The 25,975-nt window shown below is 56.7% G+C and overlaps 1 protein-coding gene across 1 annotated transcript in view; it reads left to right on the forward strand.

The window, feature by feature from the left end:
• The window catches only part of LOC140400210 (neurexin-2-like), a 2,085,493-nt gene that overhangs the window by 1,934,336 nt on the left and 125,182 nt on the right, over positions 1-25,975 (forward strand). The window contains exons 10-11 of the mRNA XM_072489678.1: positions 14,549-14,871; positions 24,802-24,880. Coding sequence (XP_072345779.1) covers positions 14,549-14,871; positions 24,802-24,880 — 402 coding nt within the window. The remainder of the gene's footprint in view (positions 1-14,548; positions 14,872-24,801; positions 24,881-25,975) is intronic.

Below are 25,975 nucleotides of genomic sequence, written 5' to 3' on the forward strand. Positions count from 1 at the left end.
GTCGGTGGAGGGGAGGGGCCCTTTGAAATCGAGACTGAGGCGTTCAAAGGGGCGGGAAGCCTTAATCAGGTGCGCTCCATCTGGCCTGAAAAAATGCGGCTTGCATTCCGTGCAGATGTGGCAGTCCCTTGTGACTGTACGGACCTCCTCTAAAGAGTATGGGAGATTGCGGGACTTGATGAAGTGGTAAAACCGAGTGACCCCCGGGTGGCAGAGGTCCTCGTGGAGGGTTTGGAGGCGGTTAATTTGTGCGTTGGCACATGTGCCGCGGGATAGGGCATCGGACGGCTCGTTCAGCTTTCCGGGACGATACAAAATCTCATAGTTGAAGGTGGAGAGCTCGATCCTCCACCTTAAGATCTTGTCGTTTTTGATTTTGCCCCGCTGTGCATTATCGAACATGAAAGCTACCGACCGTTGGTCAGTGAGGAGAGTGAATCTCCTGCCGGCCAGGTAATGCCTCCAATGTCGCACAGCTTCCACTATGGCTTGGGCTTCCTTTTCTACTGAAGAGTGGCGGATTTCTGAGGCGTGGAGGGTCCGGGAGAAAAAGGCCACTGGTCTGCCCGCTTGGTTAAGGGTGGCCGCTAGAGCTACGTCGGAGGCGTCGCTCTCGACCTGGAAGGGGAGGGACTCGTCGATGGCGCGCATCGTGGCCTTTGCGATATCCGCTTTGATGCGGCTGAAGGCCTGGCAAGCCTCTGTCGACAGAGGGAAGGTCGTGGTCTGTATTAGGGGCGGGCCTTGTCTGCGTACTGGGGGACCCACTGGGCGTAGTACGAAAAGAACCCCAAGCAGCGTTTCAGGGCTTTTGGGCAGTGCAGGAGGGGAAATTCCATGAGTGCGCGCATACGTTCGGGGTCGGGGCCTATTATCCCATTGCGCACTACGTAGCCCAGAATGGCTAGCCGGTAGGTGCTAAAAACGCACTTGGCCTCGTTGTACGTGAGGTTCAAGGCTTTGGCGGTCTGGAGGAATTTTTGGAGGTTGGCGTCGTGGTCCTGCTGGTCGTGGCCGCAGATGGTTACATTGTCGAGATACGGGAACGTGGCCCGCAACCCATGTTGATCAACCATTCGGTCCATCTCCCATTGGAAGACCGAGACCCCGTTTGTGACGCCAAAAGGGACCCGTAGGAAATGGTATAATCGCCCGTCTGCCTCGAAGGCTGTGTACTTGCGGTCACTTGGGCGGATGGGGAGCTGATGGTAGGCGGACTTGAGGTCCACGGTGGAGAAGACCTTATATTGGGCAATCCGATTGACCATGTCGGATATGCGGGGGAGAGGGTACGCATCTAGTTGTGTGTACCTGTTGATGGTCTGGCTATAGTCAATGACCATCCTTTGTTTCTCCCCTGTCTTCACTACTACCACATGCGCTCTCCAGGGACTATTGCTGGCCTGGATTATGCCTTCCTTCAGTAGCCGCTGGACTTCGGACCGAATGAAGGTCCGGTCCTGGGCGCTGTCCCGTCTGCTCCTAGTGGCGACGGGTTTGCAATCCGGGGTGAGGTTCGCAAACAAGGACGGGGGTTGCACCTTGAGGGTGGCGAGGCCGCAGATAGTGAGTGGGGGTATGGGGCCGCCGAATTTGAACGTAAGGCTCTGTAGATTGCATTGGAAATCTAATCCCAGCAAGGTGGGGGCACAGAGTTGGGGAAGGACGTTTAGTTTGTAGTTTTTGAACTCCCTCCCCTGCACCGTTAGGGTAACTATGCAGAATCCCTGGATCTGTACGGAGTGGGATCCTGCAGCTAGGCAAATCTTTTATGCACTGGGGTAGGTAGTTAAGGAGCAGCGTCTTACCGTGTCGGGGTGTATAAAGCTTTCCGTGCTCCCGGAGTCGACTAGGCATGGCGTCTCGTGGCCGTTTATTAGTACCGTTGTCGTCGTCGTCTGGAGTGTCCGGGGCCGAGCTTGATCGAGCGTAATCGAAGCGAGCCGTGGTTGTAGTAGTGGAGTGGGGTCCGTTGTTGCCGTCCAAGATGGAGTCGGGGATGAACAAAATGGCCGCCCCCATACATCGCACGTGGCTGGGGGGTCACAAGATGGCGGCGGGGGTGGACAAAATGGCCGCCCCCACGTGTCGTACAGGTCTGGGGCGGTCCAAGGTGGCGGCGCCCCTCCTCCCCTCGTGGTGGCCGGGACCCAAAATGGCGGCGTCTGCGGGTCGCACATGGTGTGCTTGGGGGGCTGGGGAGCGCTAGGACCGCGAGCGCTAGGACCGCGAGCGCTAGGACCGCGCGGAGCTCCCTCACCGCGAGCGCTAGGACCGCGAGCGCTAGGACCGCGTGGAGCTCCCTCACCGGGGACAGCGGTGGTCGGGGCCCAGGTCGGCGGCGCCGGCGGGTCAGGCGTGGGGCCGCGAGCGCGAGGACGGCGCGGAGCTCCCTCACCGGGGACAGCGGTGGTCGGGGCCCAAGTCGGTGGCGCCGGCGGGTCAGGCGTGGGGCGCGCGGTGGGGGTTAGGGTGGCGTTAGGGACGCGGAAAACTCCCTCCTCTCCGTGGAGAGTGTTGGCCGGGACCCAAAGCGGTAGCGCCGGCGGCGGGTCATACATGGGCTGCGGGGAGGGGGGTTGCGGGGCGTAGGCGGCGTGCAGGGCTCCCAGTTCTCCCGGGACCGCGGTGGTCAGGACCCAGAGCGGCTGCGCCTGCGGGTCGCACATGGCGTGCTGGGGGGGTTTGGGGCGCGTAAACTGCTTGCAGGGCTCCCTGTGCTCCCGGGACGGCGGCGACCTCGCGGGACCGGCACACAACCGCATAATGGCCCTTTTTCCCGCAGCTTTTGCAGATTGCTGCGTGGGCCGGGCAGCGCTGTCGGGGGTGTTTCGCCTGGCCGCAGAAATAGCAGCGGGCACCCCCGGTGCGACTCGACGTTTGGACTGCGCAAGCCTGTGGGGGGGGGTAGGGGGTTTGCCGCGACGGGTACGTACGGGGCCCAATGGGTTGCCGCGCGGTCGGGGCCGTAGGCGCAGCTATTACGCGCGGCCACGTCTAGGGAGGCTGCTAGGGCCCGTGCCTCTGAGAGTCCTAGCGACTCTTTTTCTAGAAGTCTTTGACGGATTTGGGAGGATTGCATACCTGCCACAAAAGCATCGCGCATTAACATGTCCGTGTGTTCGTTTGCGTTCACCGACGGGCAGCTGCAGGCTCGTCCCAAAATCAGCAGCGCGGCGTAGAACTCGTCCATCGATTCTCCGGGAGCTTGCCGTCTCGTCACGAGCTGGTAGCGAGCGTAGATTTGGTTAACTGGGCGAACGTAGAGACTTTTCAGTGCTGCGAACGCCGTCTGGAAATCGTCCGAGTCTTCGATGAGGGAGAAAATCTCCGTGCTCACCCTCGAGTGCAGGACCTGCAGTTTTTGGTCTTCTGAGACTCGGCTGGTGGTCGTTCTGAGGTAGGCCTCGAAGCAAGCCTGCCAGTGCTTGAAGGCTGCTGCCGCGTTCACTGCGTGGGGGCTGATCCTCAGGCATTCCGGAATGATCCTGAGCTCCATAGTCCTTTTTTTTTTAGGCACGCTTAATAAATTGTGGCGCACAAAGACTCCGAGAGACGAATAGAGTGAAGTCGATGAGGCTTTATTAAGCGTGTCTGTTCCCCCGCAGCTCGATAGTAAACTGGCCTGCGGGGGAAGACTCCGGCTTCTTATACTCCGCCTTCAGGGCGGAGCTTGAGGTCAACGGCCAACCAGGACCCGGGATCTGTCAGCCAATGACATTAGGGCTTCCAGTCCCACATGACCCCCAATACATACTACCACAAACGGGAACCAGGAGGCCTCACCTCCCAGGGTTATTCCGAATAACCTCAGCCCTCCAAGGGCATTGAAATTAGTGTTGGGGGTGGATGGCTCCGGCTGACGGAAGGCTTGGCGGCTCTGCAGCCCATGTGACCTGGGCGAATGAGGGTGCCCTCTCGGTACGTGCTTGTCGTGGTGATTTGCGGGCTTCACTCCAATCAGCTGCGCCCCACCCGGTTACAGAGGCAGTCCTTTGATTGAAATTCTGCCTCGCTCTTCATTGACAAGCAAATGAAATTTGCAGAGCTAAACATCTGATTGGTGCCACTCTCTTAACCCTTTGGAAGCATTGCCCTCCCACCGCCCCCCCCACCCCCCCCCTCAAGCATTGAACGCCAATGTTCATACAAGCGTCAGCATTACACAGATGACGTTGATGTGTACCCCTATGCAACCCATGATGGCGATGGCTTCCATACCGCACCCCGTTCAAGGTCGTGATGTGGGGGTGCGTCTCTGAGGTGCCACGTGAGGATGCTGCCCTTTCACCTGACGTCAGGGTTGTTGGGGGAGAGGGGGAGGCGCGGAGGAACGCTCTGGAGGACTCTCGAGGATCCGGGCGCCTCATCCAGTTGAGAGGGACAACTGTGGGCCTGTGGCTGTGAGGGAGGGGGTGGGTGTGGGGCCTAGTGGAGAGGCGCTCACTAAAGGGGGGGGGGGGGGGGGGGGGGGAAACGCATGGGTGGATGTCCCAGAGGCGTTGTGAGGGGTTCTGTCAGGGAACCTCACCCCTCACTTTGGTGTCCTTGTTGTTCCAGTGCGTGATCCTGGGGAACCGTGGGGCCAGTCGAGTTGGCTGTTCAGGGAGCGACGTCACATGGGTTGGAACCTCGGCGGAGACACCGCTGGTCAAGGTGTCCTCCCACCTGCTCTCTTAGTACCGGAGCAGGCTGGGGGCCTTGTCTCGGGGGTAGTGTGGGCCACCTCTGGCAGGTCCTGCTTGCACTCTGACGTTAAAGGTACTGCCGCTCGTTTCAAGGCAATGCACGGTGACCTGTCTGGCATCTCCCAGTCCGCTGTGTGCAACTGCGCGGAGCGCTAATGGGCAGTGCCACTTCGGAACCACAAGGGATTCCGCTCCCTCAACGTCCGACTCTGGGTGGCCACGCCATGCACGAAATTCAGGCGTGGGCCCGTTTCCCGGGGAGGGCCCACGATAGTTACACCCTTGGGGTGTTCTCGCCCTGAGATCCAGGCCGTTTTTGAGAGAGGGCAGAATCTGGAGGGATGGCCCCTCGGGGATGGGGACGGGGACGGGGGGGCATCTACTCAGGAGGTGGCCGATGACGCCAGTGCGGAGGCCACAAACGCCGGCTGAGATTCGCTACACCGAGGCTCCCGATTCGACAGGCCTGCTGTCCAAGTAGGCCGCAGGCCTGCTGAAGATGTGGGTTGGTGCTGGATCGGTGGGGGGGGAAGCGGGGGGGGTGTGGAAATCCTGCAATACGGCTGGGGGGGGGTTAGGGACGAGGAGGAGGGCATCGGGGAGCACCCCACGGAGGAGGAGGAGGAAGGACTGGGGCCCGCGAGCTCGGGGACGCCCTCGTTTTCTCTCGGTTTGGCGAAGGCCAGGACTAGGGAGCGAGGATCTCCCCCATCGTGGGGTGTGGCGTCTCGTCGGTACCGCGGTGCGGGGCGCCAGGTTCTCGCGATGGTGGCCAGCTCGATGGCCGAGGCGCTAAAGCCATCGGCCGGACTCTGCGGGGGGGGGGAGAACGACGATGACGGAGCGATGGTCCTCCCGCCAGAGTGAGGAACGCGTCCCGCCGACGATGGGGCTGAGCGTGGGGATTCTGGGATGGCCTCTCGTCCGCAGCAGCCCCCTCCCAGGTCAGGGGTCCTGGTGTTTTCCTCCAGCCCACATCCGGGGGGTGGGGGGAAGGTTCGGCCTCGCGATACTTGGTGTCAGCTCATGGTCTCCTCATCACTGGAGAAGATTGGCAGACATGAGAGGCCTGGGGGTTGATGCCAGGGTGGGGGTGTGTGCAGAATCAGCGCGTCTTTACTGAGCCATCAGTGAGGGAGGTAGAGACAGTGATGTTTAATAAAAGAGCAATGTTACATTGAGGGCCTATCTCAATAAGCGCCCTGGCGGGTAGCTAAAGTTTTGTACCCTTCCTCACCTTCCCACTACGTTCAGGCGTATCCCTGGGATCCACAGCTGAGGTTGCTGCCTTCCACGCCCTGTTGCGTAAGATGACCTTTGCGGGTGTCCCCTGGGAGGCCTGGACCTTGAGGGACCCCTGGGCTCCTCCATGGGGTCGAGGGTCAGTTGGAGTGAGGTCCAGAAGCCCTGCTGTCCTCTGGCGCTGACCCCCCCATAGAGCCCCATTAGTGCCTGCACCATGGAGGTCACGCCCTCAGCCATGGAGGTCACGCCCTTGGCCATGGAGGTCACGCCCTTGGCCACGGAGGCCACGCCCCTCAGCCATGGAGGTCACGCCCTCAGCCATGGAGGTCATGCCCTCGGCCATGGAGGTCACGCCCTCGGCCATGGAAGTCCACGCCTTCAGCCATGGAGGTCACGCCCTCGGCCATGGAGGTCACGCCCTCAGCCATGGAGGTCACGCCCTCGGCCAAGGACGTCACACCCCTCAGCCATGGAGGTCACGCCCTCAGCCATGGAGGTCACGCCCTCAGCCATGGAGGTCACGCCCTCAGCCATGGAGGTCACGCCCTCAGCCATGGAGGTCACGCCCTCAGCCATGGAGTGCACGACCTGCGCTGAGGTCTCCGCTGCGGACGCCACCCTCGCTGTGTTGCCCATGCTGGGCCGGAGCGACGGCATCGCCTCCTCGGACAGGAGGCGGTGGGACTCCTCCAGTCGGCCTTGCAGCCCTAGGTGGGATTTCCTCGTCCATTCCCGATGCTTGCCACTCTGCCTTTACCACTCCGGCAGCTCTGGGACGATCGTGTCCAGGCGCACGCCATTGGCCTGGGGCTCAGCGAGGTCCTGGGACTCCGAGTGCCGGTTCCTTGGGACGTTCCTTCCTCCGCCTGCTGTGGGTCTTCGACTGCAGCGGTGCTCACCGGTCAGTCACCCAGAAGCCTTCCTGCTCGCTAATCCCCCCCCGAGGCGTGAGCATCAGCACCGGCGGAGGACGCGGGTGACAGACGCGACGCCTCGTCGATGGTGGTGTCCGGGGTGTGCCCCTCGGAGATGATCATGACGTGATCTCCGAGGACCAGGAGGGTGGGCCTGGTTACTGCCTGATTGCCCTGCAAGGGAAGGGAGACGGCATCCGCGCATCACGGGGAATGAATGATGGGGCAACGTTTTCTCATGTGTGGCTTGAGGAATGACACTTCTTCCCGTCCTCACTCCTGCCTGCCGCCCCCCACTCCGCCCTCTGCTCCGTCTCGCTCCTCCCCGGCCGGCCCAAAGGGGGAGCGGGCTGAGGCATCTGAGCACGCGCTCACCTTGCTGTGCGGACAACCTGGATAGTGAGGACGTCCCACCTCTGTTGCACGCCTTCCAGAAACCTGGTCAGGGCTCCCCGGCACCCAGCCCCTCAAACGGACATGGACAAGTGCTGGGGAGGCGTACAAAGGGATCTCCCCACCCCCCGCCACCCATCGCAGAGATGAAGTCCCCACCACCGGGGCAAGCGATTCGGTGGGACCCCTGCCAGGAGCGGGGCGCGATTCACATGACGGGAAAAAAAATTGTTAACGGGGCTCGATACCCCGGCGGTGGCGTCGGTGGGATTCACACCGTTTTCCTCACCGGAACAGCCATGAACTCGATTTACTCAGCGTCTGATCATCGGACGACCCCCCCCCCCCCCCCCCCCCCCCCCCCCCCCCCCCCCCATCCAGGGACCAATCCAGTGAACCGTCACTCTCCCACCTCCGATGCAAGTATATCCTTCCTGGAATATAGAGACCAAAACTGCGCACCGTGTTCCCCATGTGGACTCGCCAACTGTAGCAAGATCTCTTCCCTTCTGTCCTCCAATCCTCTTGCAGCGAAGGAGTCGGGGTGTTTAAAACGATGAAGGGCGAGGGGGGGGTGGGCCTGAGAGTTAAGGATGACACAAGAACTTCAGCGAGAGGCGATCGTGCCTCTGAAAGATCGCGAGTCAGTATGGGTTCGAATTTGAGATGGTTAGAGTTGTTTAGAGGCCCCCTAATTCTCCCCAGTACCATTGGACGAAACATGAAATAAGAAACCAATTAGGTGAGCAGAGAGGGAATATGAGAAAATTCTGGGATAAAAGGCAGGTAAATCCCAAGATATTCTGTAGGGATATCAATGGGAAGAAGGTAACCAGGGAAAGAGTGGCGCCCATTAGCGACCAAGGGGAAAATCTGTGGGTGGAGCCAGAGGACATTGGTCGGGTGTTGAACAAATACTTCACATCTGTCTTCACCCAAGAGGATGAGGAGGCCGATATGGAACTCGGGAGAGAGAGAGAGAGAGACTGTGAGGAAATTGTCACAGGGAGTGACAAGGTGTTGGAAGGCTTAAAAGTGGACAAATCTCCAGGCCCGGATGAATTATGTCCAGGATGATGTGGAGGCGAGGGAGGGGGTCCTGGCCACAGGAGAGGTGCCAGAGGACTGGAGAATGGCTAATGTGGTCCCACTATTTAAGAAAGGTTGTAGAGATAAGCCAGGGAACTGCAGACCGGTGAGGCTCACGTCAGTGGTCGGGAAATTATTGGAGAAGAGTCTGAAGGCGAGAACCTGTCTCCACTTGGAGAGGCAATGTTTGATCAGGAATAGTCAGCATGGCTTCGTCAGAGGGCGGTCACGCCGAACAAATTTGATGGACCGAAGTCCCGCTGCTGTCATGCCAGTCCCGCCGGCGTGAATCAAATCACCTACCTGACCAGCGGGTCTGGTGGCGCAGGCGGGCTCCGGGGTCCTGGGGGGGGGGGGGGGGGGCGCGGGCAATCTGGCCCCGGGGGGTGCCCCCGCGGTGGCCTGGCCCGCGATCGGGGCCCACCGATCCGCGGGCGGGCCTGTGCCGTGGGGGCACTCCTTTCCTTCCGCCTCGGCCACAGCCTCCGCGATGGCCGATGCGGAAGTGACCACCCCTCCGCGCATGCGCGGGGATGACGTCAGCAGCCGCTGACGCTCCCGCGCATGCGCGGACTTCCGCCGGCCGGCAAAGTCCTTTCGGCCCCGGCTGGCGTGGCGCCAAAGGCCTTTCCCGCCAGCCGGCGGCGCGCCAACCACTCCGGCGCGGGCCTAGCCCCTCAAGGTGAGGGCTTGGCCCCTAAAGGTGCGGAGAAATCCACACCTTTGGGGCGGCCCGACGCCGGAGTGGTTCCCGCCACTCCATCCTGCCAGGGACATAAGAACTAGGAGCAGGAGTAGGCCATCTGGCCCCTCGAGCCTGCTCCGACATTCAATGAGATCATGGCTGATCTTTTGTGGACTCAGCTCCACTTTCCGGCCCGAACACCATAACCCTTAATCCCTTTATTCTTCAAAAAACTATCTTTATCTTAAAAACATTTAATGAAGGAGCCTCAACTGCTTCACTGGGCAAGGAATTCCATAGATTCATAACCCTTTGGGTGAAGAAGTTCCTCCTAAACTCAGTCCTAAATCTACTTCCCCTTATTTTGAGGCTATGCCCCCTAGTTCTGCTTTCACCCGCCAGTGGAAACAACCTGCCCGCATCTATCCTATCTATTCCCTTCATAATCTTATATGTTTCTATAAGATCCCCCTCATCCTTCTAAATTCCCACGAGTACAGTCCCAGTCTACTCAACCTCTCCTCGTAATCCAACCCCTTCAGCTCTGGATTAACCTAGTGAATCTCCTCTGCACCCCCTCCAGTGCCAGTAAGTCCTTTCTCAAGTAAGGAGACCAAAACTGAACACAATACTCCAGGTGTGGCCTCACTAACACCTTATACAATTGCAGCATAACCTCCCTAGTCTTAAACTCCATCCCTCTAGCAATGAAGGACAAAATTCCATTTGCCTTCTTAATCACCTGTTGCACCTGTAAACCAACTTTTTGCGACTCGTGCACTAGCACACCCAGGTCTCTCTGCACAGCAGCATGTTTTAATATTTTATCATTTAAATGATAATCCCTTTTGCTGTTATTCCTACCAAAATGGATAACCTCACATTTGTCAACATTGTATTCCATCTGCCAGACCCTAGCCCATTCACTTAGCCTATCCAAATCCCTCTGCAGACTTCCAGTATCCTCCGCACTTTTTGCTTTACCACTTATCTTAGTGTCGTCTGCAAACTTGGACACATTGCGCTTGGTCTCCAACTCCAAACCGTCTATGTAAATTGTGAACAGTTGTGGGCCCAACACTGATCCCTGAGGGACACCACTAGCTACTGATTGCCAACTGACCCCCCCGCCTCGCCAGGTAGGGGAGAATCCCGGCCCAGGTGTGTAAATGAGGGTAGTGCAGTTGATGTAGTTTACCTTGATTTCAGCAAAGCCTTTGACAAGGACCCACATGGGAGATTTATAAAGAAGACAAAAGCACGTGGGATACAGGGGGATTTGATAAGGTGGATTCAAAATTGGCTTAGCTGTAGGACTCAGAGGGTGATGATAGACGGGGTCGGATCAAGTGAGCGGATGACACAAAGATTGGGCGGGTGGTTAACAGTGAGGTTGAGTGTCTTGGGTCACAGGAAGATGTAGACGGATGGTCAAATGGGCGGACAAGTGGCTGATGGACTTTAACCCTGAAAAGTGTGAGGCGATGCACTTTAGGAGGAGTAATTTGACAAGGAAGTATCCAATGGACGGCCAGACACTGGGAGGTTCCGAGGAACAAAGGGACCTTGGAGTGTTTGTCCATAGATGTCTGAAGGGGGGAGGGCAGGTTAATAGGGAGGTGAAAAAGGCACACGGCACACTCGCCTTTATCCATCAGGCACAGATTACAAAAGTAGGGAGGTCATGTTGGAGTTGTGTCGAACTTTGGTGAGGCCACAGCTGGAGCACCGTGTGCAGTTCTCGTCGCCACATTATCAGAAGGATGTGACTGCGCTGGAGGGGGGTGCAGAGGAGATCCACCAGGATGTTGCCTGGGATGGAGCGTTGAAGTTATGAGGAGAGGTTGGATAGACTCGGGTTGTTTTCGCTGGAGCAGAGAAGACTGAGGGGCGACCTGATCGAGGTACAGGATTTTGTTTACAAGTTGGAATGGGGAGCGGCTCGGAGGGGGGGAACTTGCAGGCGGTGGTGTTCCCCGTGCGTCTGCTGCCGCCCTCGTCTTTCTAGACGGTCGCGGTGGCGGGTTTGGAAGGTGCTGTCGAAGTAGCGAGTGGCTGCGGCGCGTCTTGTAGACGGTGTACACGGCTGCCGCTGTGCGTCGGGAGTGGAGGGAGTGAATGTTTGTGGTTAGCGTGTCGATCGAGCGGGGCTGCTTTGTCCTGGATGGTGTCGAGTGGAGAGTATTCCCTCACACTCCTGACCCGTGCCTTGGAAAGTTGTCCTTTATTGCAAGGGGATTGGAGGACAGGAATAAAGAGATCTTGCTCCAGTTGCACAGGGTCTTGGCCAGACCACATGGGGACTACGGTGCACAGTTTTGGACTCCACATTCAAAGAAAGGATAGACTTGAATCGGAGGCGGTACAGCCAAGGTTCACTGGATTGGTCCCTGGGATGAGGGAGGGGTCGACCTATGAGGAGAGGCTGAGTAAATCGGGTTTATATTCTCTGGAGTTTGGAAGAATGAGAGGTGATCTCATTGAGACCCCCAGGATTCTGAAGGGGGTTCGATAGGGTGGAGGCTGAGAGATTGTTCCCCGCAGGTCGGGGAATCTAAAACACGGGGGGTGGGGGCAGCGTCTCAGAATAAGGGGGCCGATCATTTAGGACTGAGATGAGGAGACATTTCTTCACTTGGGGAAGGAGTCAGCCATTTTGGGGGCAGAGATGAGGAGAAATGTCTTCACTCGGGGAAGGAATCAGCCATTTTGGGGGCCGAGATGAGGAGAAATTTCTTCACTCGGGGAAGGAGTCGGCCATTTTGGGGGCCGAGATGAGGAGAAATTTCTTCACTCGGGGAAGGAGTCGGCCATTTTGGGGGCCGAGATGAGGAGAAATTTCTTCACTCGGGGAAGGAGTCGGCCATTTTGCGGACCGAGATGAGGAGAAATTTCTTCACTCGGTGAAGGAGTCGGCCATTTTGGGGACTGGGATGAGGAGAAATTTCTTCACTCAAAGAGTTTGTGAATCTTTGGAATTCTCCATCCCAGACAGTTCTGGATGCTCCGTGGTTGAAACAGATTTTTGGCTTTCTCGGGATTGTGGGATATGGAGAGAGGGCGGGAAAATGAGAGACAAAGCTCACACTCAGCCAGGATCGTATTGACTGGCGGAGCAGGCCCGATGGGCCGAGTGGTCTGGCTCCTTCTTCGTTTCATGAGCTTGTGCGACTTTACGCAGGCAATCGGTAGGACAGCTAAATTTTCATCGGGGGAGACCCAAACCAGAGGACGCCGGAGGGGGGGGGGGGGGGAGATCAGGCTAACTTGGCGAAGGTCGGATGAGGAATGCCTGTTGCTCAGACCTGAGGCACACCAGGCTCGAGGGACCGTGGTGGAGGCCAGGATTTCCCAGGCCCGCCTCGGCGGGACACACCTCGGGAGACTCGACGCCGCAGCCGAGAGCCCGTCGGTTTCCGGGAGGTCGGGGGTGGCGTGGGGGGGGGGGGGGGGGGATGACCCCACTGGGAGAGTCTCCCGAACTGTACCTCAGAGAGAACCTCAGAGTTGTTACGGCGCAAGAGAGAGAGAGGCCCATTGCGTCGGCGCCGACGTCTCCGGGGGAGCAACGCGCCGGGAGCCGTTCCCACCGCACAGCAGGATCCCACAATCAACAGCGCGACCCCGACCCAGATCATTTGCTTCCTTTCGGTGACGTTGGCTGAGGAATGGGGGGGGGGAGGAGAATTCGCCCTGCCCCATCGACCCCTGTCCTGACCCCCGCCTTTCTCCCCCGCACTCTCCAGCTCTTCTTCCAATGGCATCGAGGGGGTTTCTTTGGTGTCCACCTGAGAGAACATAGAGCAGTACAGCACAGAACAGGCCCTTCGGCCCTTGATGTTGTGCCGAGCTTTGTCTGAGGGCGGAAGGAGGCTAATTCTCTGACAGCGCGGCCCGTCCTCAGCACTGCGGCCTGGCAGAGTAGGCCTGGGCGACGAGGGTCCCGGGTCTCTGGGGTCGGGCTGCTGGCTGACCCAGAGGCAAGGCCTTCTGCTCCCTGTTTGAGAGGAAGGCCCAGGGAGCAGGGATGGAAGAGTGAACGGGGGAGTGAGGAGTGGGGTGGCGGGGGGAGGAGGGGATGGGGGGGGGGGGGGGGGGGGGGCGGGCGGGGGAGCGGCTCTGAGTTGGGGGAGGGAAAGCAGGCAGCAGGTCCAGTGGGCAGACTGGCTCCACCAGGTGGCTGGACTGAATCAAAGGCGTTCAGTGCTCAGGTCATGGGTTTAGCTGCGAGGCAGGGCAGAAAACTGCCTTGATCTAGCGCCTTGCATCTCGCAGAGCGCGGCGAGGGGCGCCTCACCCTCGATCATCAAACAGAAATCTGACCCAGGCCGCATCAGGACATAACAGGCCAAAAACTCGGTCAAAGAGGTCGGTTTTAAGGAATGTCTCAAAGGAGGAACGATGGAGAGAGAGGGACAGAGAAGGAGACAGAGAGACTGGGAGAGAGAGAGACGGAGATAGAGAAAGGAACTGAAAGAGAGAATGAGAGTCAGAGAAAGAGACAGAGAGAGAGACGGAGAGAGAGACGGAGAGAGAGGCAAAGAAAGCGACTGAAAGAGAGACATGGAAAGAGAGAGGGACGGAGAGAAAGAGATGGAGAGAGAGAAACAGAGAGAGACAGAGATAGGGATGGAGAGATATGGAGAGAGCGAGGCAGAGAGAGAGACAGGGGGAGAGAGAGAGAGAGAGAGACAGAGAGAGAGAGAGACAGAGAGAGAGAGACAAAGAGAGGGAGAGAGAGACAGGGAGGGAGAGACAGAGAAAGAGACAGAGAGAGAGACAGAGAGAGAGAGAGAGAGACATGGAGGGAGAGACAGAGAGAGAGACAGAGACAGAGAGACAGGGAGGGGAGACAGAGAGAGAGAGAGACAGAGAGAGAGAGCGAGAGAGACAGGGAGGGAGAGACAGAGAGAGAGAAAGAGACAGAGAGAGAGAGACATAGAGAGAGAGAGAGACAGAGAGGGAGAGACAGGGAGGGAGAGACAGGGAGGGAGACACAGGGAGGGAGACACAGGGAGGGAGAGACAGAGAGAGAGAGATAGAGAGAGAGAGACAGGAAGGGAGAGACAGAGAGAGATAGAGACAGAGAGAGAGAGAGAGACAGGGAGGGGGAAACAGGGAGGGGGAAACAGGGGTTCGGGAGGAAATTCCAGAGCTTCATGGCCACCCCAGACTGCCAAGGGCGTAGCGATGAAAATCGGAGGGGAAGGGACCGGAATTGGAGGGACTCCGAGATCTCACTGCCTCATCCTGTCCCCTCGCACATCAGGAGGGCAGCCCATCACGTCAGGGGAGCGCGACCAGGAGCCGCGAGAGCACGGTCCCCTCCCCCTACCCCGCCACGGGCGGTGACGTTTGGCGACAAAGATGGTGGGATGTGGGCGGGGGGAGAGGGGGGGGGGTGGGGGTTAGGTTCCTGGGACTGCGACGCCACACGAGGGTGAAGGGCTCTTGCTGTTGTGACGTCACCCCCCCACCCCCCGTTGGCCCTTTACCCGCGACACAGACCGTTTGCCCTCTTGCTGTCGTTGCAGGCCGGCAGCTGACCATCTTCAACAGCCAGGCCTCCATCCAAATCGGGGGCAGGGAGCACGGCCGGCCTTTCCAGGGGCAGGTGGCCGGCCTCTACTACAACGGCCTGAAGGTGCTGACCCTGGCTGCCGAGAGCGACCCCAACATCAAGGTGGAGGGCAACCTGCGGCTCGTCGGGGAGGTGCCGTCGGTGATGACCACCGAGACCACGGCCACCACGCTGCTGGCGGACATGTCCACCACCATCATGGAGACCACCACCACCATGGCGACCACCACCACGCGGCGAGGGAGGTCACCGACCATGAATGACAGGATAACCCAGGTAGGCCGAGAGGCGGGTGAGGGCGGGGCGGTGGAGGGGAGGGGGGGGGGACAGAGGGCTAGGCCTGGGCCAGCGCGCGGTCAACTCCAGCCCCACAGGCCCCGGGGTCTCAACACAAGTGAATTGACCAATAATTCATAGAAAAGACCCCCCCCCCCCCGAAGTCTTTGGCCCTTGGCTACCCAATAATTACAGTCACCAGGTTTGTAAGTTCGAACACATTTATTGTTTATTCACAACAGGAACTCGAATGAAATATGCACAAAATACAACTGGCCGAATATTACCGAATTCACAATTCCTCGGGGCTGGTTTAGCAGAGTGGGCTAAACGGCTGGCTTGCAATGCAGAACGAGGCCAGCAGCGCGGGTTCAATTCCCCGTACCGGCCTCCCCGAACAGGCGCCGGAATGTGGCGACGAGGGGCTTTTCACAGTAACTTCATTGAAGCCTACTTGTGACAAGAAGCGATTGTAATTATTAATGAATTCCCCGTGTTAATTTCCCCCCACCCTCATTGCACACACACACACACACACACACACACAAGACAGACACACACCGAGGGGAGGAGAGGGGTAAAAAATAATCATGAGAAAAATGACCTTTGTTTTAGACGGTATGAATCCCGCGCCTTACCCCTCTTCAAACGCTACTTTCAGTTGGAGGTTTGTACTGTAGATTCATTCAGGTCTCTGCAGTTTCAGAAGGGGAGCGCTCACAGACTGTCTGGAGAGAGAGATAAAGGCAGGTCCTTGTCTGTGGGCGGCACAGCAGCACAGTGGTTAGCACTGTTGCTTCACAGCTCCAGGGCCCCAGGTTCGATTCCCGGGCTGGGGTCACTGTCTGTGCGGAATCTGCACATTCTCCCCGTGTCTGCGTGGGTTTCCTCCGGGCGCTCCGGTTTCCTCCCATAAGTCCCGAAAAACGTGCTTGTTGGGTGAATTGGACATTCTGAATTCCCCCTCCGTGCACCCGAACAGGCGCCGGAATGTGGCGACGAGGGGATTTTCACAGTAACGTCATTGCAGTGTCAATGTAAGCCTACTTGTGACAATAAAAGATTATTATTTCGATACCATAGAATCCTGACAGTGCAGAAGGAGGCCATTCGGACCATTGCACCGGCCCTTGGAAAGAGCACCCACGCCTCCACCCTAGCCCCGTAACCCAGAAACCGCACCTAACCCTTTGGATACGAAAGGGCAATTTAGCACGGCCGATCCACCTGACCTGCACATCTTTGGACACTAAGGGACAATTTAGCACGGCCAATCCACCTAACCTGCACATCTTTGGACACTAAGGGGCAATTTAGCACGGCCAATCCACCTAACCTGCACATCTTTGGACACTAAGGGACAATTTAGCACGGCCAATCCACCTAACCTGCACATCTTTGGACACTAAGGGACAATTTAGCACGGCCAATCCACCTAACCTGCACATCTTTGGACACTAAGGGGCAATTTAGCACGGCCAATCCACCTAACCTGCACATCTTTGGACACTAAGGGACAATTTAGCACGGCCAATCCACCTAACCTGCACATCTTTGGACACTAAGGGGCAATTTAGCACGGCCAATCCACCTAACCTGCACATCTTTGGACAGTAAGGGACAATTTAGCGCGGCCAATCCACCTAACCTGCACATCTTTGGACACTAAGGGGCAATTTAGCATGGCCAATCCACCTAACCTGCACATCTTTGGACACTAAGGGGCAATTTAGCATTGCCAATCCACCTAACCTGCACATCTTTGGACACTAAGGGCCAATTTAGCACGGCCAATCCACCTAACCTGCACATCTTTGGACACTAAGGGCAATTTAGCACGGCCAATCCACCTAACCTGCACATCTTTGGACACTAAGGGGCAATTTAGCACGGCCAATCCACCTAACCCGCACATCTTTGGACACTAAGGGACAATTTAGCACGGCCAATCCACCTAACCTGCACATCTTTGGACACTAAGGGGCAATTTAGCACGGCCAATCCACCTAACCTGCACATCTTTGGACACTAAGGGGCAATTTAGCACGGCCAATCCACCCAACCTGCACATCTTTGGACACTAAGGGACAATTTAGCATGGCTAATCCACCTAACCAGCACATCTTTGGACACTAAGGGACAATTTAGCATGGCTAATCCACCTAACCAGCACATCTTTGGACACTAAGGGACAATTTAGCACGGCCAATTCACCTAACCTGCACATCTTTGGACACTAAGGGACAATTTAGCACGGCCAATCCACCTAACCTACACATCTTTGGACACTAAGGGGCAATTTAACACGGCCGATCCACCTGACCTGCACATTTTTGAACACTAAGGGGCAATTTAGCATGGCCAATCCACCTAACCTACACATCTTTGGACACTAAGGGGCAATTTAGCATGGCCAATCCACCTAACCTACACATCTTTGGACTGGGGTCCAACTGAAACTCACTGGGATTCGGAAAACCATTCCACTGCGACGCGATCCAATCACCACCTGTTACCGGGCAGAGTCCGAGGTGGGAAGGGGGTAAGCGGCTCGGTATTCAGTTCCTGTCAAGATGGGACAGTGGGATAATTTCACTGCATTTAACGGAACTCACTTGGTCGAGTAGACAATTGTCGACAGGCCATGGTCTCGAATATGGGATTCGAATGGGTGGCTCTTTCATGCCTGACTCGGCCATGATGGGTCGAATGGCCTCCTTCTGCACCCTGAAGGTAGCTGCATAATCGTCCACGCACACACAAACCCTGAGTTGGGATTCGAGATCCCTTCTCTGATTGTCTTACAGGCCATGGGTTCCCTTTATTTAGCCTCTCCCACTCCGTCTCAAAGCCCAGGGCGAGACGTGTGAACGTTTACCAGCCGCCCCTTACTCGGTAGCTGTCTCTCTCACTCTCTGAGCAAAAGGCTTGTGCATTTGAGACCCGCCCTGGAGAATTCCACACAACAATCTCGGCTGACAAGCCCGGGATCAGTCCTGAGGGAGTGCCGCACTGTCAGAGGGTCAGTACTGAGGGAGTGCCGCACTGTCAGAGGGTCAGTACTGAGGGAGTGCTGCACTGTCAGAGGGTCAGTACTGAGGGAGTGCTGCATTGTCAGAGGGTCAGTACTGAGGGAGTGCTGCAATGTCAGAGGGTCAGTGCTGAGGGAGTGCCGCACTGTCAGAGGGTCAGTACTGAGGGAGTGCCGCACTGTCAGAGGGTCAGTACTGAGGGAGTGCCGCACTGTCAGAGGGTCAGTACTGAGGGAGTGCTGCACTGTCAGAGGGTCAGTACTGAGGGAGTGCTGCACTGTCAGAGGGTCAGTACTGAGGGAGTGCCGCACAGTCAGAGGGTCAGTACTGAGGGAGTGCAGCACTGTCAGAGGGTCAGTAATGAGGGAGTGCTGCACTCTCAGAGGTTCAGTACTGAGGGAGTGCCGCACTGTCAGAGGGTCAGTACTGAGGGAGTGCTGCACTGTCAGAGGGTCAGTACTGAGGGAGCGCTGCACTGTCAGAGGGTCAGTACTGAGGGAGTGCTGCACTGTCAGAGGGTCAGTACTGAGGGAGCACCGCACTGTCAGAGGGTCAGTACTGAGGGAGTGCCGCATTGTCAGAGGGTCAGTACTGAAGGAGTGCTGCACTGTCAGAGGGTCAGTACTGAGGGAGTGCTGCACTGTCAGAGGGTCAGTACTGAGGGAGTGCTGCACTGTCAGAGGGTCAGTACTGAGGGAGCGCTGCACTGTCAGAGGGTCAGTACTGAGGGAGTGCTGCACTGTCGGAGGGTCAGTGCTGAGGGAGCGCCGCACTGTCAGAGGGTCAGTACTGAGGGAGCACCGCACTGTCAGAGGGTCAGTACTGAGGGAGTGCCGCATTGTCAGAGGGTCAGTACTGAAGGAGTGCTGCACTGTCAGAGGGTCAGTACTGAGGGAGTGCTGCACTGTCAGAGGGTCAGTACTGAGGGAGCGCTGCACTGTCAGAGGGTCAGTACTGAGGGAGTGCTGCACTGTCGGAGGGTCAGTGCTGAGGGAGTGCCGCACTGTCAGAGGGTCAGTACTGAGGGAGTGCTGCTTTGTCAGAGGGTCAGTACTGAGGGAGTGCTGCACTGTCAGAGGGTCAGTACTGAGGGAGTGCTGCACTGTCAGAGGGTCAGTACTGAGGGAGTGCTGCACTGTCAGAGGGTCAGTACTGAGTGCTGCACTGTCAGAGGGTCAGGACTGAGGGAGCGCCGCACTGTCAGAGGGTCAGTACTGAGGGAGTGCTGCACTGTCAGAGGGTCAGTACTGAGGGAGTGCTGCACTGTCAGAGGGTCAGTACTGAGGGAGTGCTGCACTGTCAGAGGGTCAGTACTGAGGGAGTGCCGCACTGTCAGAGAGTCAGTACTGAGGGAGCGCTGCATTGTCAGAGGGTCAGTACTGAGGGAGCGCTGCACTCTCTGAGGGTCAGTACTGAGGGAGTGCTGCACTGTCAGAGGGTCAGTACTGAGGGAGCGCCGCACTGTCAGAGGGTCAGTACTGAGGGAGCGCTGCACTGTCAGGGGGTCAGTACTGAGGGAGTGCTGCACTGTCAGAGGGTCAGTACTGAGGGAGCACTGCACTGTCAGAGGGTCAGTCCTGGGGGAGTGCTGCACTCTCTGAGGGTCAGTACTGAGGGAGTGCTGCACTGTCAGAGGGCCAGTACTGAGGGAGTGCCGCACTGTAATTTCGAAGAGCACTTTCCCGTAACAGCCTCCCCGAACAGGTGCCGGAATGTGGCGACTAGGGGCTTTTCACAGTAACTTCACTTGAAGCCGACTTGTGACAATAAACGATTTTCATTTCATTTTTCATTTTCATTTCATTTATTGATAGCAGAACACTGTGAGACACGCACTGATTTTGACCAGTGCAAGAAATTCCATTCACTATTTGACACTCTGAGAGATCTCGGCAGGTCAGTGCCCCCTGGCTGGGGTGTCTGGAACTGCGGGTAAGTGGTCGGCTATTTTGGGACGGAGTTGAGGAGGGGGTTTCTTGGCCCTGAGGGTTGCGGCCTGTGGAACCCTCGGGCTGCGAATGCTGTGAATGTTCCCTCGCAAATGGGGTCACGCCCAAGGCCGAGAAGCTTAATAGCCACGGATGCAATCATAGTCAGTGGCACAGCGGTTAGCACCGCTGCCTCACAGCGCCAGGGACCCGGGTTCAATTCTGGTTTGGGCGACTGTCTGTGCGGAGTCTTCACATTCCCCCCCCCCCCATGTCTGTGTGGGTTTCCTCTGGAAGGGCTGCTCGGTAGCACAGTGGTTATTACTGTGGCTTCACAGCACCAGTGTCCCAGATTCGATTCCCCGCTGGGTCGCTGTCTGTGCGGAGTCTGCACATCCTCCCCCCGTGCCTGCGTGGATTTCCTCCGGGTGCTCCGGTTTCCTCCCACAGTCCAAAGACATGCAGGTTAGGTGGATTGGACATGCCAAATTGCCCTTTAGTGTCCAAAAAAGGTTAGGAGGGGTTATTGGGTTACGGGGATAGGGTGGAAGTGAGGGCTTAAAGTTGTTCGGTGCTGACTCGATGGGCCGAATGGCCTCCTTCTGCACTGCATGTTCTATGTTCTAACAGGTTAGGTGGGGTATCGGGGCTAGGGTGGAGGCGTGGGCAGATTGGCCGTGCTAAATTGTCCCTTCGTGTCCAAAGATTATGTGGGGCTCTGGGGATAGGGCGGGGGCTATGGGGATACGACCGTACAGGGCATCATTCTGACCCCCCGCCCCCCCCAATACCCAGCCACACTACCGTGTCGGCTCTATTGCCCCCGGAAACAGCGAGCCAGGCCTCAGGCCCACCCCTGAGGGGTGAGGGCTTGGATTGTTCGCCTTCGTGCTCCCTCTCCTTGTCCCCCCCCCCCCCCCCCATCTGCCCTCCCCACCTATCGCCTCTCAGCTCCCATCAGTGGGACGCCACTTTTGATATGCTAATGGCGAACATCTTTTCATCTCGGCAGACGGCTCTTGAAGGACACGCTCCTGTGTTCAGTCTCTCATTAACGCGCGCGGCTTCAATCAAGCTCGCCCCAACTCTCCGAGAATGATTTGCATTACAAAGGAGCCGGCAGGCTTTGGGGAGGGGGGGGGGGGGGGGGGGAGAGGTAGGCCGATTTCCCATTCCCTTTGTTTCGGTTGCGGCTGTCAATCGGTGCGAGAGTCACCCCCCCCCACCCTCCAGCCATCGAGCCTCCCGCGCCAGACAATAATATCCGATCTGACTGATCGCATCCAGGACAATACAGCGCAGGAACAGGCCCTCCGGCCCTCCCGAGCCTGTCCCGGCCACGTTACCACCCTTGGCCAAAACCCTCGGCACTTCCGAGTGCCGAGTCCCTCTCTCCCCACCCTACCCGTGCGTTTGTCGAGGTGCCCGCCGAACGCAAGTCAGGCTCCAGTTGTCTAGAACCTGGGTAAGGCCGCACTTGGAATATTGCGCGCAATTCTGGCCGCCACACTCCCGGAAGGATGTGGAGGCTTTGGAGAGGGTGCAGAGGAGGTTTTACCAGGAGGTTGTCTGGTCTGGAGGGTGTTAGCTATGCGGAGGGGCTGAACAGACTCGGACTGTTTTCATTAGAAAGACGGAGGTTGAGGGGCGACCTGACAAAGGTCTACAAGATTATGAGGGGCATGGATAGAGTGGATGGGCAGGCACTCTTTCCCAGGGTGGAGGGGTCAGTCACCAGGGGGCAGAGGTTTAAGGTCCGTGGGGCAAGGTTTAGAGGAGATGTGCGAGGCAGGTTTTTTACACAGAGGGTGGTGAGTGCCTGGAACGCGTTGCCAGGGGAGGCTGTGGAAGCAGATACATTAACGGCGTTTAAAAGGCATCTCGACAAACACATGGATAGGACGGGTATAGAGGGACACGGCACAAGGAAGTGCCGAGGGTTTGGCCAAGGGTGGGTATCATGACCGGTACAGGCTTGGAGGGCCGAAGGGCCTGTTCCTGAGCTGTATTGTTCTTTGTGTGTTCTCAACGATGCCCTGTACGGTCGTAGGAGAGGGAAAGGTCTTTTAAAAGACCTCACGTTCACCTCAGGTCGGGGCAGAGCAAGCCATTGAATCACTTACAGAACCCCTACAGTGCAGGAGAAGGCCATTCGGCCCATCGAGTCTGCACCGACCCTCCGAAAGAGCACCCTAGCTAGGTACATGACCCCGCCCTGTCCCCTAGCCCCACCTAACCTTTGGACACTAAGGGACAATTTAGCACGGCCAATCCACCTAACCTGCACATCTTTGGACACTAAGGGGCAATTTAGCACGACCAATCCACCTAACCTGCACATCTTTGGACACTAAGGGGCAATTTAGCACGGCCAATCCACCTAACCTGCACATCTTTGGACACTAAGGGACAATTTAGCACGGCCAATGCACCTAACCTGCACATCTTTGGACACGAAGGGACAATTTAGCACAGCCAATCCACCTAACCTGCACATCTTTGGACACTAAGGGACAATTTAGCACGGCCAATCCACCTAACCTGCACATCTTTGGATACTAAGGGACAATTTAGCACAGCCAATCCACCTAACCTGCACATCTTTGGACACTAAGGGACAATTTAGCACAGCCAATCCACCTAACCTGCACATCTTTGGACACTAAGGGACAATTTAGCACGGCCAATCCACCTAACCTGCGCATCTTTGGACACTGAGGGACAATTTAGCGCGGCCAGTCCACCTGACCTGCACATCTTTGGACACTAAGGGACAATTTAGCACGGCCAATCCACCTAACCTGCACATCTTTGTACACTAAGGGACAATTTAGCACGGCCAGTCCACCTAACCTGCACATCTTTGGACACTAAGGGACAATTTAGCACGGCCAATCCACCTAACCTGCACATCTTTGGACACTAAGGGACAATTTAGCACGGCCAATCCACCCAACCTGCACATCTTTGGACACTAAGGGACAATTTAGCACGGCCAATCCACCCAACCTGCACATCTTTGGACACTAAGGGACAATTTAGCACGGCCAATCCACCTAACCTGCACATCTTTGGACACTAAGGGACAATTTAGCACGGCCAGTCCACCTAACCTGCACATCTTTGGACACTAAGGGACAATTTAGCACGGCCAATCCACCTAACCTGCACATCTTTGGACACTAAGGGACAATTTAGCACGGCCAATCCACCCAACCTGCACATCTTTGGACACTAAGGGACAATTTAGCACGGCCAATCCACCCAACCTGCACATCTTTGGACACTAAGGGACAATTTAGCACGGCCAATCCACCCAACCTGCACATCTTTGGACACTAAGGGACAATTTAGCACAGCCAATCCACCTAACCTGCACATCTTTGGACACTGAGGGACAATTTAGCGCGGCCAATCCACCTGACCTGCACATCTTTGGACACTAAGGGACAATTTAGCACGGCCAATCCACCTAACCTGCACATCTTTGGACACTAAGGGACAATTTAGCACGGCCAATCCACCTAACCTGCACATCTTTGGACACTAAGGGACAATTTAGCACGGCCAATCCACCTAACCTGCACATCTTTGGACACTAAGGGACAATTTAGCACGGCCAATCCACCCAACCTGCACATCTTTGGACACTAAGGGACAATTTAGCACGGCCAATCCACCCAACCTGCACATCTTTGGACACTAAGGGGCAATTCTGCACGGCCAATCCACCTAACCTGCACATCTTTGGACACTAAGGGGCATTTTAGCACAGCCAATCCACCTAACCTGCACATCTTTGGACACTGAGGGACAATTTAGCACGGCCAATCCACCTAACCTGCACATCTTTGGACACTAAGGGACAATTTAGCACGGCCAATCCACCCAACCTGCACATCTTTGGACACTAAGGGACAATTTAGCACGGCCAATCCACCCAACCTGCACATCTTTGGACACTAAGGGGCAATTCTGCACGGCCAATCCACCTAACCTGCACATCTTTGGACACTAAGGGGCATTTTAGCACAGCCAATCCACCTAACCTGCACATCTTTGGACACTGAGGGACAATTTAGCGTCCCTTAGGGGGACGGTTGAATTAACTTGGTTTAGTTAGGGAGCAGCTGCAGCCCAATCCAAGAGAAATAAATATAGAAGAATGTTTTGGAATTTTGAAAAATTGCAGGAAACGTGTCAGGGTCAATTGGCAGAAATTAAACAAATGTTTTCCAGCAATACCAGAAATTGTCAGTCGTCTGGGTTAACATTTCTGATTGCATTCTGGTGCCTTAGCCAGCTAGGGATGCTTGTGCCTGATAACTGTGAACGTATGGACGATAAGGGAATAGTGTAGATGGGCTTTAGAGTGGTTTCACAGGTCGGCGCAACATCGAGGGCCGAAGGGCCTGTACTGCGCTGTAATGTTCTATGTTCTATCTTTGGACACTAAGGGACAATTTAGTACGGCCAATCCACCTAACCTGCACATCTTTGGACACTAAGGGGCAATTTAGCACGGCCATTCCACCTAACCCGCACATCTTTGGACACTAAGGGGCAATTTAGCACGGCCAATCCACCTAACCCGCACATCTTTGGACACTAAGGGACAATTTAGCACGGCCAATCCACCTAACCTGCACATCTTTCGACACAAGGGGCAATTTATCATGGCCAATCCACCCAACCTGCACATCTTTGGGATGCGGGAGGAAACCGGAGCACCAGGAGGAAACCCATGTAGACGGGAGGGGGGGAGAACGTGCAAACTCCACACAGTCACCCGAGGCCGTAATCGAACCCGTGTCCCTGACGCTGTGAGGCTGCAGTGCTGACCGCCGTGCCGCCCCCATTCGATTCATCGTAGCTCAGAATGACGCCATTCGACCCGTGGGATCCGCGCCGGGAACCGCCGAGCTTCGCCCTGCCGCCTCACAATCGTTTCTTTGTCCCCTCTGTTTCAGAACACTGACGACATCCTGGTGGCCTCCGCGGAGTGTCCGAGCGACGACGAGGACTTGGAGGAGTGTGAGCCCAGCACGGGTGAGTTCGGAAACTCTGGGGCCATCCCCGGTCTTTGCCCAGCGACCCCGATTCGATTTTCTTTTCCCCATTTCCGGTTATGCAGCAGCCATCCGCCCTCCATTGGTGTGCCGGGCGGGGCGCTCCCTCCCTTCCCCTCCCGCCCCTCTCCTGTCCCCTCCGAGGGCAGAACAGGAGTGAGTCGCGGTCGAGGCAGGTCAGCAGAGGAGCTGTCCCCCCTCCCCCTCCCCCACCCCTCGCTCATCCGCACCCTGGGATGGGCCCCAAAGTTCTTGCTGACTCCGTTGGTCCGAATCAAGGTCGGCCCGAGGCCTAAACTAGCCAGAATCGCTCTCTGATCGCACAATAGCCATCATTTATAACATAGAGCAGTATTGACTCCCCTATGTGTACAGTACGGCCACCTCCACATCATACCAGAGGCACCTCAGAATTAGATTACACACATCCCTATCAATACAACACTAATTCTCCCCCCTACCCTTCCTAAGTTGTTTGGGGGCCAGAACTGTTAGCAGTGACTCCGAGTGAGGCCTAACCGGGGCCTGTGTCCAGCTGAAGCCTGACTCCCATCCCCTTTGTATTACAGCCCTCCAAGGATAGAGGGCAGCATCCCTTCGGCCATTTTGATTATTGTCTGTTCCGTTCCGTGACATTTTAACGATCTGTGTATCTGGGAGACCCCTGTTTAATCCTTGTTCGGTGCAGAGTGGGTGACCTTGGGTGTACCCACACTGGTCACGGTTTCAGTCCTTCACTAATCTATCAATATCTCCCTTTGTCGTTTTACTCTGCCATCTCCACCGTGCTCACTGTCACCCGTCTTTGCGTCATCGACAAATTGTGAGCTGCAATTCTCTATCCCGTCATTAAATTCGGTGAGCAGTTGAGGCCCAACGCAGCTCCTTGCGTGGGACACACCGCTGGCCATATCCTGACAATTCGAGTACCTGCCCGTCTCCCTGACACTCGCCCAGTTTCTGAAACAGGTCAAACATAGCCGATCTAAAATGGCCGATCCAAAATGGCCGACACGAAAATGAGCGATCCAAAATGGCCGGCTCAAAATCAACGGCCCAAAATAGCTGGCCGGCC

This window comes from Scyliorhinus torazame, chromosome 24 (genome assembly GCF_047496885.1).
Source record: "Scyliorhinus torazame isolate Kashiwa2021f chromosome 24, sScyTor2.1, whole genome shotgun sequence".
NCBI lineage: Eukaryota > Metazoa > Chordata > Chondrichthyes > Carcharhiniformes > Scyliorhinidae > Scyliorhinus > Scyliorhinus torazame.